This window comes from Pygocentrus nattereri, chromosome 3, assembly GCF_015220715.1.
Source record: "Pygocentrus nattereri isolate fPygNat1 chromosome 3, fPygNat1.pri, whole genome shotgun sequence".
Lineage (NCBI taxonomy): Eukaryota > Metazoa > Chordata > Actinopteri > Characiformes > Serrasalmidae > Pygocentrus > Pygocentrus nattereri.
This window is the reverse complement of record NC_051213.1, coordinates 46,042,169-46,064,318: the sequence shown is the minus strand read 5'-3', so window position 1 is coordinate 46,064,318 and position 22,150 is coordinate 46,042,169. Positions and strand designations below refer to the sequence as shown.

At 41.4% G+C, this 22,150-nt stretch overlaps 2 protein-coding genes across 3 annotated transcripts in view; one reads left to right on the top strand and one right to left on the bottom strand.

Annotated features, from left to right (window-relative positions):
- Positions 1-1,234: 1,234 nt before the first annotated feature.
- abhd16a (abhydrolase domain containing 16A, phospholipase) lies at positions 1,235-18,358 on the top strand. The gene is made up of 20 exons (XM_017706066.2): positions 1,235-1,391; positions 1,882-1,938; positions 3,712-3,778; positions 7,101-7,187; positions 8,789-8,874; positions 8,974-9,047; positions 9,850-9,957; positions 10,322-10,436; positions 11,073-11,174; positions 11,273-11,336; positions 12,056-12,105; positions 12,414-12,537; positions 13,496-13,600; positions 13,732-13,795; positions 13,908-13,964; positions 14,056-14,118; positions 14,874-14,950; positions 15,044-15,142; positions 16,060-16,106; positions 17,817-18,358. Exons 1-20 carry the CDS (start codon positions 1,290-1,292, stop codon positions 17,898-17,900), a joined length of 1,632 nt encoding a protein of 543 aa, XP_017561555.2. The 5' UTR covers positions 1,235-1,289; the 3' UTR covers positions 17,901-18,358.
- A 1,165-nt stretch (positions 18,359-19,523) lies between these two features.
- Positions 19,524-22,150, bottom strand: part of vars1 (valyl-tRNA synthetase 1) — a 45,102-nt gene continuing 42,475 nt past the window's right edge. For both annotated transcript variants that reach the window (XM_037537006.1, XM_017706065.2), the window contains 2 exons: positions 21,095-21,244; positions 19,524-19,730 (listed from right to left, as the gene is read on the bottom strand). In XM_037537006.1, coding sequence (XP_037392903.1) covers positions 19,662-19,730; positions 21,095-21,244 — 219 coding nt within the window. In that variant the 3' untranslated portion in view covers positions 19,524-19,661. The remainder of the gene's footprint in view (positions 19,731-21,094; positions 21,245-22,150) is intronic.

Genomic DNA, 22,150 nt, shown 5'->3' with positions numbered 1-22,150 from the left:
TAAAAGAAGTCAGTGGGCAACATGTGGCAGTTAGACATTGGGTTGAAAAAAGTGCTTTAAGCATTCCTTTCAAATAAACAGGAAGACGGAAAGAATAGTTTTGGACTATTCACCATGGAAAGAGCCAATTTGGGGCCGTCTCCTTTGCTCCATTCTTCATGGGATTTACACACAATATAAAAGGCAACGGGCATTTTCAAATTATGTCCAAAGCTGAAAAACGACAAAAATGAAGACGCAAAGTTTTCTTCCGACAACTACTAAAAAAAAGGAACCATCTTTTTTAAAGAGTGTATATAGAACTTCCATCCATCCATCCATCATCTTCCTCTTCTCCGGGGTTCGGGTCGCGGGGGCAGCATCCTGAGCAATGAGGCCCAGACCTCCCTTTCCCCAGCCACTTCCACTAGCTCCCTGGGAGGGATTCCGAGGCGCTCCCAGGCCAGATGGGCGATATAGTCACGCCAGCGTGTCCTGGGTCTTCCCTGGGGTCTCCTCCCCGGTGGACTTGCCTGTGACACCTCCCAAGGGAGGCGTCCAGGAGGCATCCTAACAAGATGCCCGAACCACCTTAACTGGCTCCTCTCGATGTGGAGAAGCAGCGGCTCTACTTTGAGTCCCTCCCGGATGACCGAACTTCTCACCCTATCTCTAAGGGAGAGTCCATCCACCCTGCGGAGGCTCCTCCTCCGTATATAGAACTTGTGGTTTTAAAAAGAACCATTGCCTTTACTAAGGAACCTGTGAGGAACTATCTTTTTAAAATGTGTATGTCATTCAGTGGAGCCCTGCTGGTGACATCCCATATAAATAAAAAATAATACCAGGCCACGCCTTATTAACATGTGGGAACGAGATCCTAAGGTGTGGCCACGCCTTAGTAAGGCATGGGAATGAGATGATTAGGCCGTGGCCATGACCTATCTCGTTCTTATGCCTTACTAAGTCGTGGCCACGCATTAGGATCTCATTCCCATTCTTTACTAAGTCATGGCCATGACTTAATTATCTAATTCCCACTAAGTCGTGTCCAGGCATTATTTTTATTTATCTAGGATGTCTCCGTATCATTCTTTATAGTATTGAAAAGAAACGAGGATAATCGACCTTTATGTGCACAGACGCTATTAGAAGTATCGGTATCGGGACGCAGCCTCTGTATCGCTCTGTATCGGATCGGATCGGTGGTATCGTCCCGCCCATCGCTGCTGTAAGCGCCACAGAGCTGGGATGTTTTGAGTTAGCGCAGCTCAGCCACTCCGGCTTCCGTAGCCGTCGACCGAGAAACGATGGCCGGCTGGTTGTGGCTCCGCTGCCTGTTCGGGCCCAGCCTGCATCGGATTCACCGTCCACCTCAGCAGCCCCGACCTGAAGGAAGAGCAGGGAGGCGGGTATGGACTCTTCTCCTCTCTAACAGCCCCCGAAACGCCGGAAAACGGGCTTTAATCCGTGCGAGCAGCACCGGCAGCGCAGTGTTTTGTGTTGACAGTGAAGGGATAGCTAGCTAGGTTAGCATTAGCCAGCGCGCTAATGCCGTTATAAATAAACGTAAATAAAGTGTAAACGCGATTAAGTGGACGCTGTTTCAGCTCTTAAACAGAAGAGAAAGCTGTCTGTAACCTGTCTCAGCGCGGCGAGCCTGACATAGGCTCCTCGTTCGAATTTCCCCGTTCCACCTTAAATGATGCAGCAGCTGTAGTTAACTACCGCACAGTTTAAGGTGGAACGGGAGAATTCGAGGAGCTGCGCTTCACGGTTGTGCTGTATTACAGTAAACTAGCTTAAGCAGACAGCGGGAAGCTCACACACCGAGTCCGTTATCGAGAGAGTTCAAACGAGCTACTTAACTGGCTTTACTGACTGTCTGCTTCACGTTCTCAGGGTTGGGATTACCTGCCGAGAAGTTTGGAAAGGCACACGGACAACATCCTCGGTTGGGTAAGTTTGTGGTGGGGCTGCTCGATTTATGGCAAAAAAAATCCTAATCGTGATTGTTTTGGTCAGCGTTAAGATTGGGATTGTTCAACACGATTACTGACTGAACGTCGTGCTTAAATAATAAAAACTTGTCTTTTTAACTGTGGATTTCCTGGAATTTTCAAACAAACAGAAAAAAAGCCCAAAAATATAATTAGTATTAATATTATTATTAAATAATGCATTATATATATATATATATATATATATATATATATATATATATATGTGTGTGTGTGTGTGTGTGTGTGTGTGTGTGTGTGTGTGTACATACATACATACATGCATGCATACACACACACACACATCTTCTAAGCTGCTTCTCCTCCTGGATCGAGGGGGTGCTGGAGGTCATTGGTCGGAAGGGAGGATACACCCTGGACAGGTCGCCAGTTTATCACAGGGCAGACAGACAGACACATTGACTCACACCTAGGGGCAATTTACCATGTCCAGTTGGCCTGACTGCATGTCTTTGGACTATGGGGGGAAAACCGGAGTACCCAGATGTGTGTGTGTGTGTGTGTGTGTGTGTATATATATATATATATATATATATATATATATATATATATATAAAATAATACATGAAGATAAATGAACTACAACTCTGCTGTAGTTCCACTCCTGAAAACTACTAAACAAACAAGCAAATAAATAAATAAATGCGTTTGAGCAAATGTGCACTCTGTTAAAGGGGTGCGCTGAATTTAACACACAAGACGAAATGAGAGTTTCATTGCGAATGCGATCTCGATCGTCTTGTTTTTGAAAATCGTGATTGAAAATGCAGTCCGACTAGTGGTCCAGCCCTGGTTTAGTACCTCTTGCTGTATGTTAGGGCTGTAACAGTTCGCATGAATTTCGATTCCGAGGTAAATGTTGTTGTTTTTTTTTTTAAACAAAACATTTTTTTTTGTGCAAAATAACGTGATCTAAATCTCTAATATTAGGCTACCCAGATCAGACAGGTCAAAAAAATAAAAGCTCAGAGCATTTGTTTAGTGACCGCTGTGTCTGAGCTCGAACAAAATAAAAGTGAAAGAATCGTATCCTTTTAAAGTCTCTAGAAAAAAGAAAAACGGTCATTTGAGCATGGCTGTGTATAGAATAAGCCCCACCCAGCGTAATCTGCCAGTGTCCACTAGGCACGTATGCCAGTTGGGCCTGGTTTTCACTCCGTTTATAAGCGACATGTGATCCAAAGCCGCCCCAAAGCTCCAGCTGAGCTGGCAAAGTGACGTCATGTCAGAACACACATTGCAAATATTGGTAAAATTGCAATTTCTGTGTCTTTTCTAGCCACATTTTAAATTTAATCGTAGGCTGGCAACAATTTACTTACGAGCCGATATAAATGCTGCCGACACGCCGTTTAAATGAGGTTTTCCGCCCTTGTCACAGAGTAAAATGCAGCGAGATGGGGCAGGTACATGGAGTGAACCCTATAATCAGATAAACCTCACCTCTCTCCACCCACTTTACTCTGATATGCTGAGTCCTGGCCCCTCCCACGCACTTGACTATGATGGGACAAGCCCCGCCCACTTTCTTTTACAAATATGACGTAAGAAATTAAATATTAAAGTCATGATACACATTCCTGTTGCGTAGGAAACCACATCTTCCAGGTTTCGTAGATTTAAGACCTTTAATTGATGTGTTTGTTTCGAGGGTCATGTCTCTGTCCTTAGAGTGACCAAAGTCCTGCTGCTGTTTTGTTTTTCTCCGCAGGCCTCAGCGCTGTGGTCCCTGTCCTACTACAGCTCACCTCTCATTCTCTGCTATCTGTATAGAAAAGGTAAACACACGACCAAATAAAGGAAGAGTTTGGCAAGAAATGTGGCTTATAAAGGTTACTGCAGATGTACACACTTAAACATGATGGTTCTTTATTAAAGAAAATGGTTCTATACGGAACCAGGAATACTCAAAGAACCCTTGGCATAAATAAAGGGTTCTATATAGTGCCACAAAGGGTTCTTTTGTTGTTTCAAGCTTGACATCGAAACAATAGAAGCACCGTTTTTGGTGCTATATAGAAGCCTTTTCAAAAAGGTTCTGTATTGGACCATCTACAGCTCGTTCTCCATCAATCTGAAGAGCCATTTCTGAGCCAGATCTGTTCCGCCATCGCCGCTTTAACCATGCGTTCATCAGGGAAACTCATTGAGATAATAAAAAAAATACGATTTATTGTGCAGCCCTTTTTACGTTTACATGCCGCATAAAAATCCATTAATAATCCGAATAATAGCTCAATCGGATTACAATACGTCTATGTAGACACCTCAGTCAGAATGGTCTAGTTCTAGTTGAGGCTATTCGGCAGAGGAAAAGGCCAAAAAACTGGTCTGCAGAAGTGACGAAGTTCATGCTCTGATCTTTAAAAGACGGCGGTGGGACGGACGGCCAGCTTATGCGTCTCAGACCACGACGTCTTCCTCTCGGCCTTCTTTAATAAGGACGTGTGAAGGACGTTTTTCCCGAGTCTGACGTCGTTTTAAAGCCATTAAAAGCACAAGCACTGCTCACTGCTGCTCATCTCACTCTGACTGGACTCCACACCTGCGCGTCATTTTGGATCGGATTACTTGTAGTGAGCATGTAAACAAAGGTTTTCTGTCAGCTTGTTGAATAGAGTGAGAAAATAAACGCCTCAGTCTAAATCAGTAATCGGAATGTGTTCGGTCAGATTGGAGACAATGTTTGCATGTAAGCACAGCCGTTGTTATTTGTAAAGGGACGGATGTCCAAGTTTGGTGGACAGAAGTTTCTATTACTTGTCAGCGACAGCAGCATCGTAGCTCCAGTGCAGAGCTTATGAAACGAACTGTAGACACCAAACATGTCTCTGCTGACAAAAACTACCATTTATGGCCAGATTATTGCTTAACCCAGGTTCCAGATCCAGTTCATCCAGCTCGTCCACTGCGACGAGAGGTGGACGAGAATAATAGATGATCTTTTTCTTTCACTACAGGAAGCGATTACGGTATAATGATTGTCTCAATGAGTCTAATCATATCAAATGAGTCATGTGTTAATAATACTGTTACAGCATCGGCCTTCTGTTCCGTCTGTTGGCGTAATCTCTTTAACGCAGTTCGTCTGTGTAATAGCCCACATCACATGTAGCTGTCTGTCAGGTGGCTTCATACAGATTGGCTGAGTTCTCTGTTCCGGTGAGGGAACTAGTTTAGGAACCGGCTGAAAAAGGTGTGTTAAGTCCAGTTGCCGCTGTTGATGAGATGTAAAATATCGCCGAGTCTCTGCAGGAGCTGCGCAGCTGCTGAGTCGCTGTGAATGAAAGGTAATTAAATGTGAACTACGGTGTCTTATTAGCTTTGGCAGAGCAAAAGTATTTGGACTGTACACTCTGACGGGTTCTGTGTAGAACCATGAACGCTCAGAAAGACCTCTGCATGATTAAAGGATTCTTTGCATCATCAAAGAGCCCTTTAAACATGCAAATGGTTCTTTGAGTACTCGGGGTTCTATGCAGAGCCACTGACTTTACTATAGAACCTTTGAAGAACCATTTTTAAGAGTGAACCATACGCACATTCTCCATCAGTCTGAAGAACCATTACACCAGAATCTTAGAAAAGAGGGTTCTTCAAGGGTTCTTTAGTAAAGCGATGGTTCAGTTTGGAACCATAAGTTCTGTATAGCAACATATTATGCTTGAAGGGTTCTTTGCATTGTGAAATGGTTCTTGAGGTGGAGAATGTGTTGTGTAGAACCTTTTTGAAAATGGTTGTATGTACCATCAAAAAGGTTCTATACAGAGCCACTGACTTTACTAAAGAACTTTTGAAGAACCATTTTTAAGGGTGTGTAGAACCATACGCACATTCTCCATCAGTCTGAAGCACCATTACACCAGAATCTTAGAAAAGAGGGTTCTTCAAGGGTTCTTTAGTAAAGCGATGCTTCAGTTTGGAACCATAAGTTCTGTATAGCAACATATTATGCTTGAAGGGTTCTTTGCATTGTGAAATGGTTCTTGAGGTGGAGAATGTGTTGTGTAGAACCTTTTTGAAAATGGTTGTATGTAGCATCAAAAAGGTTCTATACAGAACCATATACAGTCTGAAGATGGAGAGCAGCAGGCGGGTCTGGCGAGAGGAACCACCTGCTGCTCTCCTATTGAAACGGTTGGCCGAAGTGCATCAAAATTGGAAAAATGCTCCTCACTGAGCGAAACTCATTCATTCAGCGTTCTGTGTGAAACCAGCTTAAAACTGAGTTCCGCGCCCAGCTGGAGCCTTCAGCACGGTATAACGATCGCTCTTTACTGCAGATGTACACGCTTAAACATGATGGTTCTTTAGTAAAGAAAACGGTTCTATATAGAACCATAAACCATCAGACAACCCTTGGCATAGTGAAAGGTTCTGTATAGTGCCACAATGGGTTCTTCTGTTGTTACAGGCTTGACATCGAAACGGTAGAAGAACGCTTGATCTGAAGAGCCATTTCACGATGCAGAGAAGCCTTTTATCATGCAAAGGGTTCTTTAGATGTTCATGGTACTATATAGAGCCTTTTTTTTTTACTAAAGAACCCTTGAAAACCATCTCAAAAAGCCAAGGCCTCTCTTGCTTCTTTAGCTTTCCACTGAAGCTGTGAGGCCGAGTTGCTGAGTTGTTACGTAATCGCCAATGGACTTTCGGTTCCTAACATGTATGACGCACTGTCACCTGAAAATGGACGAATGTCCAAGTTCGGTGGACAGACGTTTCAGGTGCATTAGCCTCGTAGCTCCAGCGCAAAGCTAATGAAACGAACGTCAGACACCGATCATGGACAGGCTTCATCCTGAGTAGAACCTTGCAATGACCCTTGGTCTGTTTTACCTGCTGAAGGTCTGAAGACTGTGACCCTCACCATAAATCAAAGCTAAAGCGAATTGGGGCCGTTTTGTTTTCACAATGTACAAATCAGTCCAGCTTCAAATTAAACTACAAACGAACCGAACTGAGACCACCTTGACGCGTGGCCTCGTTTTTGGGGCCTGAGTCCAAAAACTTCTCAGCCAATCACATGACGAGGCTGGAGCTGTGGAATATTGATAGCAGTAATTATCATTGATGAAATATTGACCTGCTCTGTTTCAGGCTATATCTGCAGCAGCAAGTTGGTTCCGGTCAGTCAGTATGTCGGCACAGTGCTGGTGTGTTTGCTGGGAGTAGCCTGTCTAAGAGGTGAGCTGATTGATTTGTACAACATCGTAACTCTTCCCAGCATTTTCTGCTTATTTCCAGGTTGACAATAAGCCTTATGATGTCATTGTCATGATGCATTAAGTTTTAGCGTATTTTTTAGCATCGTAAGTGCTTCTGAAACACAACATTTTATTAATTTATTATTTTACTGGTGGTTTAATTTTTTCTCCCTGTTCCTTCTTGATTTGGTTGGTTTCAGACACTCATCATAGTCAACTTTCCAGAGCCTTTTTAAAATGTGGCTGTTGTGCTGGTTCTAACTTGTTTGCGAAGCTCAGAAAAGTGAAATATGATATTTTGTCTAATAAAAATGAATTTAAGTCTCATGATGATCCAGTGCTTTAGGGCTCTGTCACACTATGATTTGATAAGGTAGTAAGTAAGAGGTATTTTCAGGCAAACATTATGAAACGTGGAAAAAGTACAGAGAAATTGTGCTTAAAAATATGCATCAAAATTTTATTCAATAAAAGTTGAAGCGTGGAGGTAAAACGTATCTACGTCTAAACATATTTAAATACAGTCGAATGCAAGGGTTTGAACTTTTAACTGTTAAGAACTCCTCTAACATTTTGATTTCAGTTTATGTGTTGAGTTTAACATACTGGGAAAAAATGACATAAAATATAAAATGTCCCGAAACCTTTGCACAGGCCACATTTAAGGTTACAAAATTCCCAATACATTAAATTTATCAAATAAACAGTAATTGTGTGTTAAAATGTGCTGAACTGTGTTCTCTGTTGAGGATATGTTAACTTCACAATTCAGCAAAACATGGAAATTCCCCAAGGGTGCTCTGACTTTTGCATAAGATTATAAAAGTAAAAAATAGATTTTAATAAATAAAAAATCGATTTTTAAAACCATAATATTATACATTTTTTGTCGGAGAAATAGTTCTGTACTAATCTTGAACGGTAAGTTGTGGCAAATTTGATTTCAATTTTACACTGAAATAATTTGGATTTTATGTTTTGATTAAAAAAAAAAAAAAGAATTAAAACGCAACTCAAATGATTGGCAAGATAAAATCTCCAGGTCTTTGAGGTTTGCAACAAATAGTATTGTAGTATTAACCTATCAACTCCTCGGGCCCACCGGTGAAGTGCCCTTCAGCAAGGCACCTAACCCCCAATTGCTCTCCGGGCACCAGGGATAGGGCTGCTCACTGCCCCCTAGTGTGTGTGTTCACTGGTGTGCATGTAAAATTTCTAATTCAGTGATCTCTAAAAATTATTTTTATAAAATAACACAAAGAACGTCTGAGATCTTTGGCTTTCAGCAGTAAAGTGTAGGCATATAGTGATATGTGTAGATCATAAAAGACGTGTTCTGTTCATTTGAGTGGAGCTTTTACAAAAAATAAATAAAATAAAAAAATTTGTAAATCGGAATTTGCCTTGAAATTTCAGACGGACAAACCAAAATATATCCTGGTGAATAGTAATAATATTAATAAAATACAAATCATCCAGAGTTTGCCACCCTGGACGTTGCTATCCTGAGGAATCTGTGGTGTATTTTGGACCTGGTTAGTGGAATAACCTGCAGTCTTATTTGCCTGCGTGTGTTGGTAGGCTGGGGTCGCTGGAGGAACCCTGAGTATCTTCAGTTCGTCAGCATTCTGGAGGAGACCAGGAGGAACCACACGCCCAACAACAAGGTGAGTCCTTGGTAACGTCATGGCAGCATCTCCAATGAGACCAACTGAGAGCACTGATGTAATTAGTCGTGGTGCTTTTTTGTTCTTCGCCCTCTTCAGAAAAAACTTGCCAGCTATGACTTTGACTTCTCACACTGGCCGGCAGATTTCAGTTGGAAAGAAGTCAGCAATCCGTAAGTGTGTGTGCGTCCTTTAACCGATTAAGAGCCCCACAGTCTAACCCATCCGTGCAGTGAAACACCACATACACACTAGAGAACACACACACTAGGGGGCAGTGAGCACACTTGCCCGGAGCGGTGGGCAGCCCAATCTGCAGCGCCCGGGGAGCAGTTGGGGGTCAGGTGTCTTGCTCAAGGGCACTTCATTCATGTACTGTTGGCTCCGGGGATCGAACCGGCGACCTCATTTTGAACATGCAAATTAGGCCTCTACTAATATTTGATAGGCTGATGGTATCGGGGGATGTTTTGTGTTGTAGACCGAGAATATGGGACGATATTGGCGGCCTTAGATTTTATCAGCGTTTGAAAACATTAGTGGCTTTTTGTTTTTTTGTGGCATCGCCAGTATTCAAACCCGCGATCTCCCAACAAAAGGACAAAAGAAACAGACGTTCCACCGCAGAGCACAATAATAATGGTCAATATTAATGAAATACAGGCTGAACTATGAATCTGAGCACAGAACTCCCATCATAGCTAAAATAACAAGTACAAAATAAGAAAAATAACTAAACAAAATCAAAACTGCAAAGAATTCTGGGTAGCTACACCTCCAGTCTATGTAAATAGATCAAATACAATTTATTTGGTTCCTTAATTAATGTTTTTTTTTTTTGTTAATCCGGACCACACGTGCCTTATTCAGATTCCCCATTTGAAGAAGCAGTACGAAGATTTAAGTTTGAATATGTGCGTCTTTGGGTAACCACTCCTACTCATTGTTGCTGACCAACTGTTGTTGTATTGACAGGAAGTTTTCTAAGGGGGGCGTGTCCCTGCTGAAGCCGGAGCCCAAACACAGAGGGGCCACAGACAGTCTGCTGAACTCAGTACGAACACTACCGTGCCACATCATTAGGTAACACAAATGTGCAAACACTGCTCCCATGTCACGTTTCAGAGATTGTGTTATTGTGATAACACTGGTTCCACTGGACTGGACACATTCCTCTTCGAAATCTGACCGAACGGGCTGCAGGTATATAAGAATTCATGTTTGTTTTGATTGGGCTGAAGAGAAAGAAAGCAACTTAGCAACCGGTGCTCAGCAGAGTGATACAGTTATTGTGAGCAAAATAAGATGTAATCACAAATAACTCCAGTTTCAGAGAAAGATATTGTTCATAGATACTTATAAACGGTGTGTGTGTGTGTGTGTGTGTGTGTGTGTGTGTGTGTGTGTGTGTGTGTGTGTGTGTGTGTGTGTGTGTGTGTGTGTGTAGCTATCTTGTAGCTCACTCGTTTGGCCGGAGGATGCTGTACCCAGGCTCTGTTGGCCTGCTGCAAAAGGCCATGAGACCCATGCTGCAACAGGGACAAGCCAGACTTATTGAGGAGGTAATTCTAACAAAAATACACACACACACGCAATCCATCTGCACCTCAGTGGTCAGGACCCTCACAGAGCAGGTACTATGTGGGTGGTGGGTCATTCTCAGCACTGCAGTAACCTTGACATGGTGGTGGTGTGTTCATGTGTGTTGTGCTGGTCTGAATGGATCAGACACAGCAGTGCTGCTGGAGAATATCCAGCTAACAGCATCCTGTGACCACTGATGAAGGACCAGAGGAGGACCGACACAAACTGTGCAGCAGATGAGCTGTCGTCTCTGACTTTACATCTACAGGGTGGGCTGACGAGGTAGGAGAGTCTAATAGAGTGGACAGTGAGTGGACACAGTGTTTAAAAACCCCAGCAGCACTGCTGTGTCTGATCCACTTGTACCAGCACAACACACACTAACACACCTCCACCACGTCAGTGTCACTGCAGCGCTGAGAATGATCCACCACCCAAATAGTACCTGCTCTGTGAGGGTCCATGGGGGTCCTGACCGCTGAAGAACAGGGTAACAGAGTCTCAGAGAAACAGATGGACTACAGTCTGTAACTGTTGAATGTGTACCTGTGTGTAAAATGTCCTGTATGTGTTCGATATACATAAATAAGAGTGTTTCTCTTCACTCGCTGCAGTACGACGGACAGCGGAACAAGCTGATATCATGTGATGGAAATGAGATCGACGCTATGTTTGTGGACCGGAGGGGAGAAAGAGGACCAAACGGCAAGACTCTGGTAAGAACACTGGGGAGAGAACCTGTTTCTGGGGCTGCATGTAAATGAGTCATGAGGAGTACCCACTTCTGGATACTTATAAGCACATTGTGTTACAGGTGATCTGCTGTGAGGGGAATGCAGGCTTCTACGAGGTGGGCTGCATGAACACTCCTCTGGACGGTAAGTCTGGTTAGGATGTAAAGCAGTTGTCTGGCCCAACGGCAAATGTTCAGTTTTCCCTTTGACCCAGGGTGTGCCTGATCAGCCAAGACCTGTTTGGTACCTGAAGCTACCAGATCTTATAATTAGACCATAATACACAAACAACATGAACTTTTTTTAACTCCTTGGGACCACCGGTGGTTCCAAAACGCACTTCATCAGATTCTTTACTTCATAACCTTCATATTTCAGAAGCTGGGCGTCGTGTGAGGCTGTAGCTCTTCTCTCCAGTCTAATAGACGGTGATGTCATTTTAAACCCTTATAATAAAAGAAGCTGAACTTTGTTTTTCTACTGAAAGTCGACCCGTTTTTCCCCAAATCTGGGCTCTAAACTATAAACAGACGGCGTCTCTTCTGCGATCTGCTCTGGAAACATCACTTTTAGAAAACAACACAAAGAGCGTCGGAGATTTTTGTCTTTCAGCAGTAAATTATAAGAACAATTATAAATTATAAAAACAAATCTACATTAGGGCTCAGCGGAAATGGGATTGGACCTAAATTAGCCTCGTACGTCCAGTTTAAAAGCAAAGAAGCGACTTCAGACTCCAAACATGTCTTGTCTGATTTACCACATGTTGAGTAAGGGGGGGGGACACTGTGATAGCTGAGCTCACTTGAACCCTAAATAATATTCATTTCATGAAACGGCTCATGATTTGCCTCTGTGTCCAGGTGGATACTCGGTTTTGGGCTGGAATCATCCAGGCTTTGCGGGCAGTACGGTAAGCAGGCCTGTCAGATGAACACCGTGTTGCTGTGGCTGTGCTTTCGCACTCTGCTATGTGGAAGCTCAGGTTTCACCGCTCACCTGATGCTCATCTCCGGGTCAGAGAGCCTGACTCGGCGCGTCTGTCATCGTAGACTGAAGCGCCGTCTCAGGCCGACCCCGAGGCGCTAACCCCATTACTCTGTAATGACCCTAATGAGTCGTCATCCGTCATTTGCCCTTTAACTAGCAGCAGTCTGACAGCGCAGGAGCGTCTCTCTTTAAAGGCGTCTGTCTTCACGTCTTTGTCCCTCTCTCGTTCAGGGCGTGCCGTTCCCTCAGAACGAGGCCAACGCCATGGACGTGGTGGTTCAGTTCGCCGTGCACAAGCTGGGCTTCCAGTTAAACGACATCGTTGTGTACGCCTGGTCGATAGGGGGCTTCACAGGTAGACTGTTGACCGGTTGCTCTAATGTCAATGAATTATCAAACTTTGGAATTATTTACTTTTTATTATCATGTCTTTTCATCTGTGCATTTCATGCTGGGCACATTAGAGCTGAATTTCAGAGTGTGGGAGAACTTCTTATTATTGTTGGTGGTCTTTGTTAATATAATCGTATCATTTTGTATTGTTTTTATGATTATATGCCAATGTAATAATTATTGATGCAATATAAACATCATTATTACTATTGAAACTGATATAATCAAATGCTAGTAATAGTCATTACTAATAATCTTATTCTGGGTATTAATCATGATAAATATTTGACGTATTAAGCTACATAAAATGTTATTGTTACAACTGATTATATATTTGTTTTATGGTTGTTTTTATTATTTTTATGTGTTCATCACCTTTAGTAGTCGGTATTTAGGGAATATAGTTGATAATATTTATATTCATTAAAAATCTATAAGAATTGTATATAATTATATGTATAATTATCACCAGTATTTTTTATCAGAATAAACTAGATTAATTATATGTATATTATGTATTTTTAACAGTAAAACATTTATATTTATACATTGAAATGTTTGAAAATATTTATTTAAAACTTTATATAATTAAATAATAAATGTTATTATATATGTATAATTCAGTATTTTTATAACTATAATAAATGTTATTAATCTAGTAATATTCAAATATTTATATATTTAAATGTATTTGAAAGTATTAAGATGTTTACAAGTTGAATGTCATTATATATTATATAATTAACCATCAGTATTTTTAACATTTTAGTATTATATAATAATAATTATTATTATTATTATATCAATGACTATAATACTGTAGCAACATAATAATAATCATAATAATAGTAATGGTAATTACAAAACTACCTGTGTGTCTAATGTTCACTCTGTTGTTATGTATTCATTGCACCTTTCAGCTAGCTGGGCAGTGATGTCGTACCCCGAGATCCGCGCGCTGGTTCTGGACGCCTCGTTTGATGACCTCCTGCCTCTGGCGCTGAAGGTCATGCCAGAGAGTTGGAGTGAGTGTCCCTCCCGTCCTTCATCTCCTCTCACAACACATAACTAAAACCACTTTCAGCTGTTATGATGGCCTCTGCTGTCAGAAGGTGTCTGATGGTTCTGCACTGTGTGTGTCTGTGTGCTGAAACAGGGCCGCTGGTGACCCACACAGTCCGGCAGTACATGAACTTGAACAATGCAGAGCAGCTTTGCAGGTAAGACCCAGCAAATGAACCACTCGTGAACATTTAACACATTAGAGATCTGCTCAGATGGCATGCTTGGCCTGAGCACTGCGCCCACACCACTGAACCGACCTTTTCCCAGGTACCAGGGACCAGTGCTGTTGATCAGAAGAACCAAAGATGAAATCATCACAACCACGTGAGCCCTTATGACCTCAGAACAGCCTGATCTTTACTGTGTTTGGCTTGTTAGTTGCGCTGAGTCTGGTTTTGCTGTTGCTCTGATTCAGGGGACCAGAAGACATCATGTCCAACAGAGGCAATGATCTACTCCTCAGACTGCTCCAGCACAGGTGGGTCTGCACTGCATTCATCACACACTGTGGAATTGTTGAGTAATCTTGTGTGGTTTCTGATACTGTATGGCACTCTGCGCTGATCAGGCATAACATTTAAGACCACCACCATCGTCCATCTTATCAGCTCCACTTACTGTATAGCTGCACTTTGTAGTTCTACAGTTACAGACTGTAGTCCATCTGTTTCTCTGATACTCTGTTACCCTGTTCTTCAGTGGTCAGGACCCCCATGGACCCTCACAGAGCAGGTATTATTTGGGTGGTGGATCGTTCTAATCAACCAACTAATCGACTATTAAATTAGTTTCCAGCTAATTTGGTCGTCGAATTTAGTTGACCGAGTCGATTAATCGCTGCACCCCTAGTCCACCGTATTAGTAATAAACACACAGAAATATCTTGTGACGTGATGTAACTGGATAGTCTGTTTCAAGCGGCGGACCTTTAGACGATGTGGACGTTTTATAGTGTAGATATTCAGCAGGCACATCATGCTGATAGAGATAAGTTAGCTGTTTGGCTAAGAGAGACTGTTGTACAGCTCCGTGTGTCCAGCTGTGGGAGATTTTATGAAAAATCTTTTTTTATTATTATTTTTAAAAATGATTTAGGTTGTTAATGGAAATTGTGCTTTGCCCTATTCAGAATTACCCCCACCCCACAGCTGAGAGCTATGATTGTTCCCTGAACATGCGCTGCTTTTGTTTTAGGTCAGTCTAACACACTCACTTTCTCTCTGTCTGGCCCAGATATCCTAAGGTAATGACAGAGGACAGTCTCAGGGCGGTCAGACAGTGGCTGGCAGCGGGGTCGCAGGTGGAGGAAGGTGGGTGTTCACTCTTGGCACATCTGCCCCTCCTGTTTGTCCCGTGGTAATGTGGTGGTTGTCAGACGTGTGAATTATGTTCTTCTCTTTTAGAGTCTGTGTACATTGGGTATGAGGTCGATGACGACTGGTGCATGTCTGTGCTTCAGTCCTATCAGACCGACCGAGAAACGCCGTTCCCCTGGAGCGTCGGTAAGTACACTGAACAGCACTTACACATACGGTCGTTTAATTTTCTGCGTCAAAATGACATCCTCCACGCAGGAGACACTTAAATATGGCATATTTCAGCATCTCCAAAAGGAGTAAGAGAAGCTCTGTTACGAGTGCAATGTGTAAAATTTAGGGGGATCTATTAGCAGACACAGAATATCTTATACAAAGCCATGTTTCAGTGTAACCAAGAGTCGGGTCTTCGTCCCGGTATGATCCCTTCATATCTACAGGGGAAGCGGCTCCTCTTCTAACAAGAGGTCACCAAGTTTCTACAGTAGCCCAGAACAGACCAAACAAAGGCTCTAGAGGGCGCCTTTCGTGCTTTTGTGTCAAAGTGGTAGGTTGAATTTGCTGGTGCTGTAGCGCCGGTTGGAAGAAACTGAAAGAAAAGGAATCGGTGGTCACTGCTGGTGTTTGTGAGAAGTTGACCCCAAGTTTTTGACAGATGGAGGGTTGTGCTTATTATTTAGCATGAGAAAAAGCAAAAGAGGGTGAATGCTCGTCGTCGAAGAAACGAGGAAATTAGGACATGCAATGGCAGACAACTTCCAAGTTCTGCTACATGTATGGAAAGGGAGGGGTGAGGGAGGGGTATTCATTTGGTTGCAATCTGCCTCACCACTAGATGCCACTAAATCTTACACACCGCACCTTTAAATGATCATTTTAGTTTGTTTTTAAAACATTTTGACAGGGCTGTGGTAATACGGAAAACAGGAACTCTTAATATTGGTCTACCTCTAATCTGCTGTGCAGCACTGTTTCTACTTATCAGCATCTGCTAAAGAAGTAAAACACAGTAGGCAGTGAAGCAGCAGCTATGAAGACAAGGTCGTTACACCACTTATGCTGAAGAAATGCTGAATTGGTATTATATTGTTGTGCATCATTAGGTGAGGACATGACGGCGGAGGGCAGACGGCAGCTCGCTCTTTTCCTGGTAAGAGAAAACGTCTGTTTTACACCGCCTACATTCTCAAAGCTAATATCACCAAGGTTGCAGTGCTGTACACCTCACACTACTTTCAGTCGCCTCAGTTGCTTGTCTGCATCAGAATTTTCTCCTTATGCGAAGTATAACTGGTCAACCAAAACACATTTTGGTATCTGAGGTTTGCTTCTTTGCAGCGGCGCTAGGGGGCTAACGTACCCAGAAACATCAGCGCTGATACCTGGAAAGATACACAATAAGAAATGCAATAGATTTCAATGAGTGCTAGAGTAGCATGTATAGGATGTCAGGACTTGCCTCAGACAGTCTCGTTGTTCAGTGATCTTATATAGACTTAATTATTAAGATTAGATTGACCCTTAGAATTGACCCTTATTAATCCCACAACGGGGACATTTCACCTGTCCGTGCAGTGAAACACCACATACACACAAGTGAACACACACACACACACTAGGGGGCAGTGAGCACACTTGCCCAGAGCGGTGGTCAGCCCCATCAGCTGGGGGTAAGGTGCCTTGCTGAAGGGCACTTGAGTCATGGACTGTTGGCTCAGGGAATCAAACCAGCAACCTTCAGGTTATAAGGCTGGTTCCCGACACTAAGACCATCACTTCAAAGGGGAATTCCATCAATTTTCAGAATTTGTGTATAATCCAGTGGTTGAGATGTAAACGATCAGTGATTTGATGTGAAATGGTTCTGTGTAGAGAAATTTAGACACTGGCTTCTTTACTCTTATGGTGCTGATAGGAACCAGAGGTCATGTTTACAATGCAAATACATGTATAGCCATTTACTCTCCAAATAAATAGTCAATAGTAAAAAAAAAAAAAAAAAACTCCTTTGCCCCCTTCAACATGAAAGCATTAAAATAAATTGATTAAAATATGTTTGTCACAAAACTACTATAAATTGTGTCTCAGACATCAGGCAGTGAATTAATAACCATTTCATATCATAACTTTCTAGTAGGAGCTTTTAGAGGTAGACATCTGGTTCCTATCACCACCACTGTGAACAATTGTGTTTCTCTAGAATGGAGCATTTCACACCAAACCACTTGTTTTTCATTTCAGAATTTCTGTGTAATGAATTTGCTAAATTAATCTTTAAATTTACTTCCAGATCAAAAGTACATGGGGAACGTTTCTCTAGAGTGGAGCATTTCACACTAAACCACTCGATGATTTGGTTGACGTTAACCTGTTTTATAATTTTTGAAAAAAAAAAAAAAAAAAATCGATGGAGTTCCCTTTTAAGTAGGGCGGGAGAACATGGACACCAAAATTTGAGTTCTGAAGCAACACCAGAAGCTTTTTTATACAGGACGAAATCACATTCAGAGCTCCTGAGAGGCAAACCCTGTTTTGTTGGCCGTGTCAAGTGCGATTCCCAGTGATGCCACAGCCATCCGTGGCTGGGAATCCAAGAGAGAGGACAGCGTAACTGATGGTCCTTCCTCTCCACCATCACTCAGTGATGATGGTCAACACTTCCATCTCTTAGCTGACACAACAGCTGGAGTTCTCCTCCAAGCATGTTGAGCTGTTCAGTCACGCTGAGATAGCAGCAGTTTGAAAAGCCGGGATAGATCTAGCGGTGTTTGTAATGGAGGTGACTAAAATCAAAAGAACCGGGTCTTTAAAGAAGAAGTGCTGAAACAGTCCAGATCATCACCTTTTCCGTTTCTTCCAGGCCCGAAAGTACATGAGGAATTTTGAGACGACACATTGCACTCCGCTCCCCATCTCCGAGTTCCACATGCCCTGGAAGCTTTAGAGAGTGGAAGAAAGGGATGGAAGAACGGCACAGACGGAAAGAGAGAGAAAGACCTCAGAGGAAATTTGGTGTCAGAAGTTCTGATTGTTGAGATCGTGTTTTGTTGGTTGTCTGCATGGTTTGGTAGGTTTTTTTTTTTTATTTTTTTATTTTTTTTTTTTATTTAAATTCAGGATTTTTAAAAAATAATCTGACTTGGGAAAACTTGCAGTTGACCGCTGTTTTTTAAGGTTATTGAAAATGAAGACAGTAAAGGTTGGTGCTGCTTGAGATTCAAGCTGCCTTAGCTTTTGTTATGAAGGGACTCAGCCAATCCCTTTTCTTTGTCCTTTTTTTTTTGTCCTCCGTTTTGTGAGCACTGTTACGAATCAGATTCGTACCATGAAATAATGCCCTGAATGTTATTGTATTAAACGTGCATAATAAAGCTGTGAGACCTTGTGGTTGGTTAATGTAAACAGTGAAAATGCTCTGGTCAGATTTTAAGACTCATTGCTGCTTCTGATAAAAGACGCTCATTAAAGCAGAGCAGGTTCTTTTGTGTTCCAGTGGAAAATGATCAAAGGCCCCTTCAGTGCTTTGTAGCTTCAAGTGGTTTTCAATTTTTTTTTTTTTCCCTCAGGTATGGTCAGGTATGGAGAGGGTTAGTAGGTTGGCTTATCATTACACCAGGAAACTGAATGATTTATGTGGTCTAAAATTCAAGGATGATCACATGCAACCGAAAGGAAAAATGGACCAAGGATTGAGCCTTGAGGAACACCACACTGATTATTAGTAATCAAAGGATTGTTTTGATAAGTAGTATTATAAACAATGACACTGGACTTGATAAATGATGCACCATGTGTAGCCTTTCAAAGATTACAAAATACCTAGAAAGCCTTTATTTATTAATGTAAAATATAAATTGGAGAGATGATCAAGATCGTTTTTTTTTTTTCTACAGAGGTTGAGAGCAGTAGGAGATTAAAACGCATATCATCAATCATGCAAATTTCAAACCAATTGCTGATCTGTAGTGAAGGTCAATTTTAATCATTTTAAAACAGAGTAATTGTGACAGTGATTTGATTACATGATTTATTTATTAGGCTACCTAATCAACAGTTGTTCTGGTTATTTAACACCTAAAGCATAAAACACAAAAAACTGCAAAAGGTAGTCTCACATTAATGTGAAGTCAAAGATGTGCCATTTTGACCAGTAATGTGTCCAGTCAAATTGGTCAGTGCATTTCTGTCCCTACACCCCAGAGCTAAAAGGGGTTGAGAGCAATATTCTTCAAACTCTAAAGTAGGGCTCAATATGTCAGCAGCTGATTTAACGCTACTGGAAAACAGGAAAATGATTATAGTCCCATACTGAACAACTGGCTTCAAAAAAAATTACGCAAAGACTTAATAAATTAATTATTCATTTAAAACCATATCGTTCACAAGAACGTGATGGCTAATATAAGAAGCTACCATCTTTAGACATTTTACTCTCACCATATTCCATATAGTGTGAACCTATCAAATATCAGTTTTTGGTATCTGGTAACTGTCAATCATCGATACCAGCCTAGAAATAAACTAGTGCATCCCTCCCCCCAAACCCAAGAAGGACAGCTGAACAGGATACAAGCTAACAATAGTATTTATTTAATCTTCCCCATAAAGACAGTTTAAGGATGTGCAAGGATGCACGTCGATCACACATACAGGGCGCTAAACCATCAGTGTGTAAAAATATAACAAAGGACGAGGGGAGGATCTCTTACATCATTCTTCTGAAGTTCTCGATGGCTTCCTTCACTTTCTGCAGCTCTGTCTGACTCTGCCTCAACTGCACAAAGAGAGAGAATAAAATGCATCTACACGCCACATCAGCGGTAATACTATATCCTCATGGCTAATATACACAGTGGGGATGCACGTTATATCCTTAATATTCTTGCAGGACTGATACCGTAGAAGGCTGTAATATGCAAATAGCTTTCTAAAAAAAAAAAAAAAACAATTAATTGGGTCAACATAATTCAGGGCCATCTTTAACCATGGCCGATTTAAACAGTATGCATCTATTTGGGATGTTAATGGTTAACCTGTGAAAATCTTTGACCGATAAGTTGGAGACAAACTTATTTGAACTTATAAATCGCTCCGTCTGGTTTACTGATACGTTTAATCTGCAACGAGAAACTGTCAAACACTTAAAAGTCGTTACGCTGAAGTCCGTTTCTTGTTCGAATTTTCCCGTTCCACCTTAAATGGTGCCTGAGGTGCCAGACTGTAACTGTTGCACCATTTAATTCAAACAAGAAGCTGGCAAATGAGAAGCGACTTCAGCCTCATAAAAAGTCAAATGTTGAGACGTTTTACAAGAAACTTCCACTTCTGAAGGAAAGTTTCCTGCCGGAGATGCGAGAAAACAGACTAACAAATGGAAAAGCTTAAAGCAGAGTAAAGTCTGTTTTCTTTATATTATATTTTTAGCCAATACTAGTCCGAACAGCAGAGTCTCTTGCTGTCTTCAAACGTAGACTGAAGAATCATCTCTTTACACAGCACTTAAATGAGCACTGAATTATAAGCTGCACTTATTTTTATTGTACTTCACTGTGTATTGTAGTTTATTGTATTGCATTGAATGGCACAGAGTTCTGCGTTCAACTGTTTCTTTTTCTCTTGGTGTCTGCAGTGACATCTTGTTTCTAGCAGTATCTGAGCTCAGGACCGTCTTTTTCTCTAAGCTGTTGGTAACCAGCAAAGATACTTTCTCTAGATTGACAAAGCACTTCTTCTTGTAAGTCGCTCTGCATAAGAGCGTCTGCTAAATGCTGTAAATGTAGCACATTCTGAGACACATTTACAGCCAAGATGGTAAAATGGACATAAAATGAGGCTCCCAGACTCGTCCATCGGGTTGCCAGACGGAGAAGCATGATTGGTCACTCCAGGGAATACGTCTCCACTGTTCTAGAGTCCAGTGGCGGCGCTTTACATCACTGCATTCGATGCTTTATGGCCGGAAGAACTGACCAAATTCCCATTCCTAATATCTGTATACAACACTAGTGTTTTGTCCTGTACAGTTATGATCCATGTACACTAAAATTTATACCTGCCGTATTTTATCACCTCTACAGTTGGTATCATACTACTGCTATAACTAGATGAGTGTAAGGCAGATGTTTCCTCTCTCCTCACCTTCTCAGCATCCAGGTCCTGCACCTTCGCTGGAACTTTCTCTCTGTAATCACTCTTTTTCATCTTCTCCTCCAGTTTCTCCATCTGTTTCTCCAGGTCACCCTGCTTCGTTGTCAGTTTGGCCACTTCCTTATCTAAATCAATCAAGCCCTGGTGCAGAGAATAAAGTAACACAGAACAGCTCAGAATAAACACCATTAAGCACACATGGGACACGTTAGGTCTAATACTGGTTTCTCATTTGATACCTGAGGAGAAAATAAAGTTCATTTTCACCTTTTTCTGTCACGCTATAAAAACCACTGAGGGCACTTGAGAGGCCAGGCTTTATACGGACCATATCATGGAACACAATTTCTCTCACTTTTTTTTTTATTTAAAAGAGCTTTATGAGTTTGATGAGATATTTAAACAGTGTTTACATATAGTAAATCACGCAAAGTACAGCACCTCCTCAAGTAAAACTAATCCAGCTCCAATAGGGCTGGATTACATAAACAAGAAGGTCAGAATGTTATGCCTGATCAGTGTATATCTGACAGGGCAGCCAATCGGAGCAGCGCTCATTCGTGTGTGTGTGTGTGTGTGTGTGTGTGTGTGTGTGTGTGTGTGTGTGTGTGTGTGTATATATATATATATATATATATATATATATATATATATATATATATATATATATATATATATATATATATATATATATATATTTTTTTTTTTTTTTTTTTAGAGATAATTAAAGATAATTTAGCTTGTTTAATTATAAGTGTTAAAGAGAAGTTGGGAAATAATGTAAATTATTATGTGTGTTATTATACAATATGTTTTCGCTACATAAAACCACACAAATGTAATAAGTGGGCAACTTTTAAGTGGGACAATTTAATAAGCGAGACCATTTTACATAAAAGCTTTGAAAAACAATTTAAATTATTATAAATAATATGCAATTTTTCTGCCTAGAAAACAAAGACTGTTCCATGCATAGTTGGCACAGTAATACAAAATGTACTTAATGTATGCAGTGCAGGTGTGTATATGTGGTATTTTATGATGCGG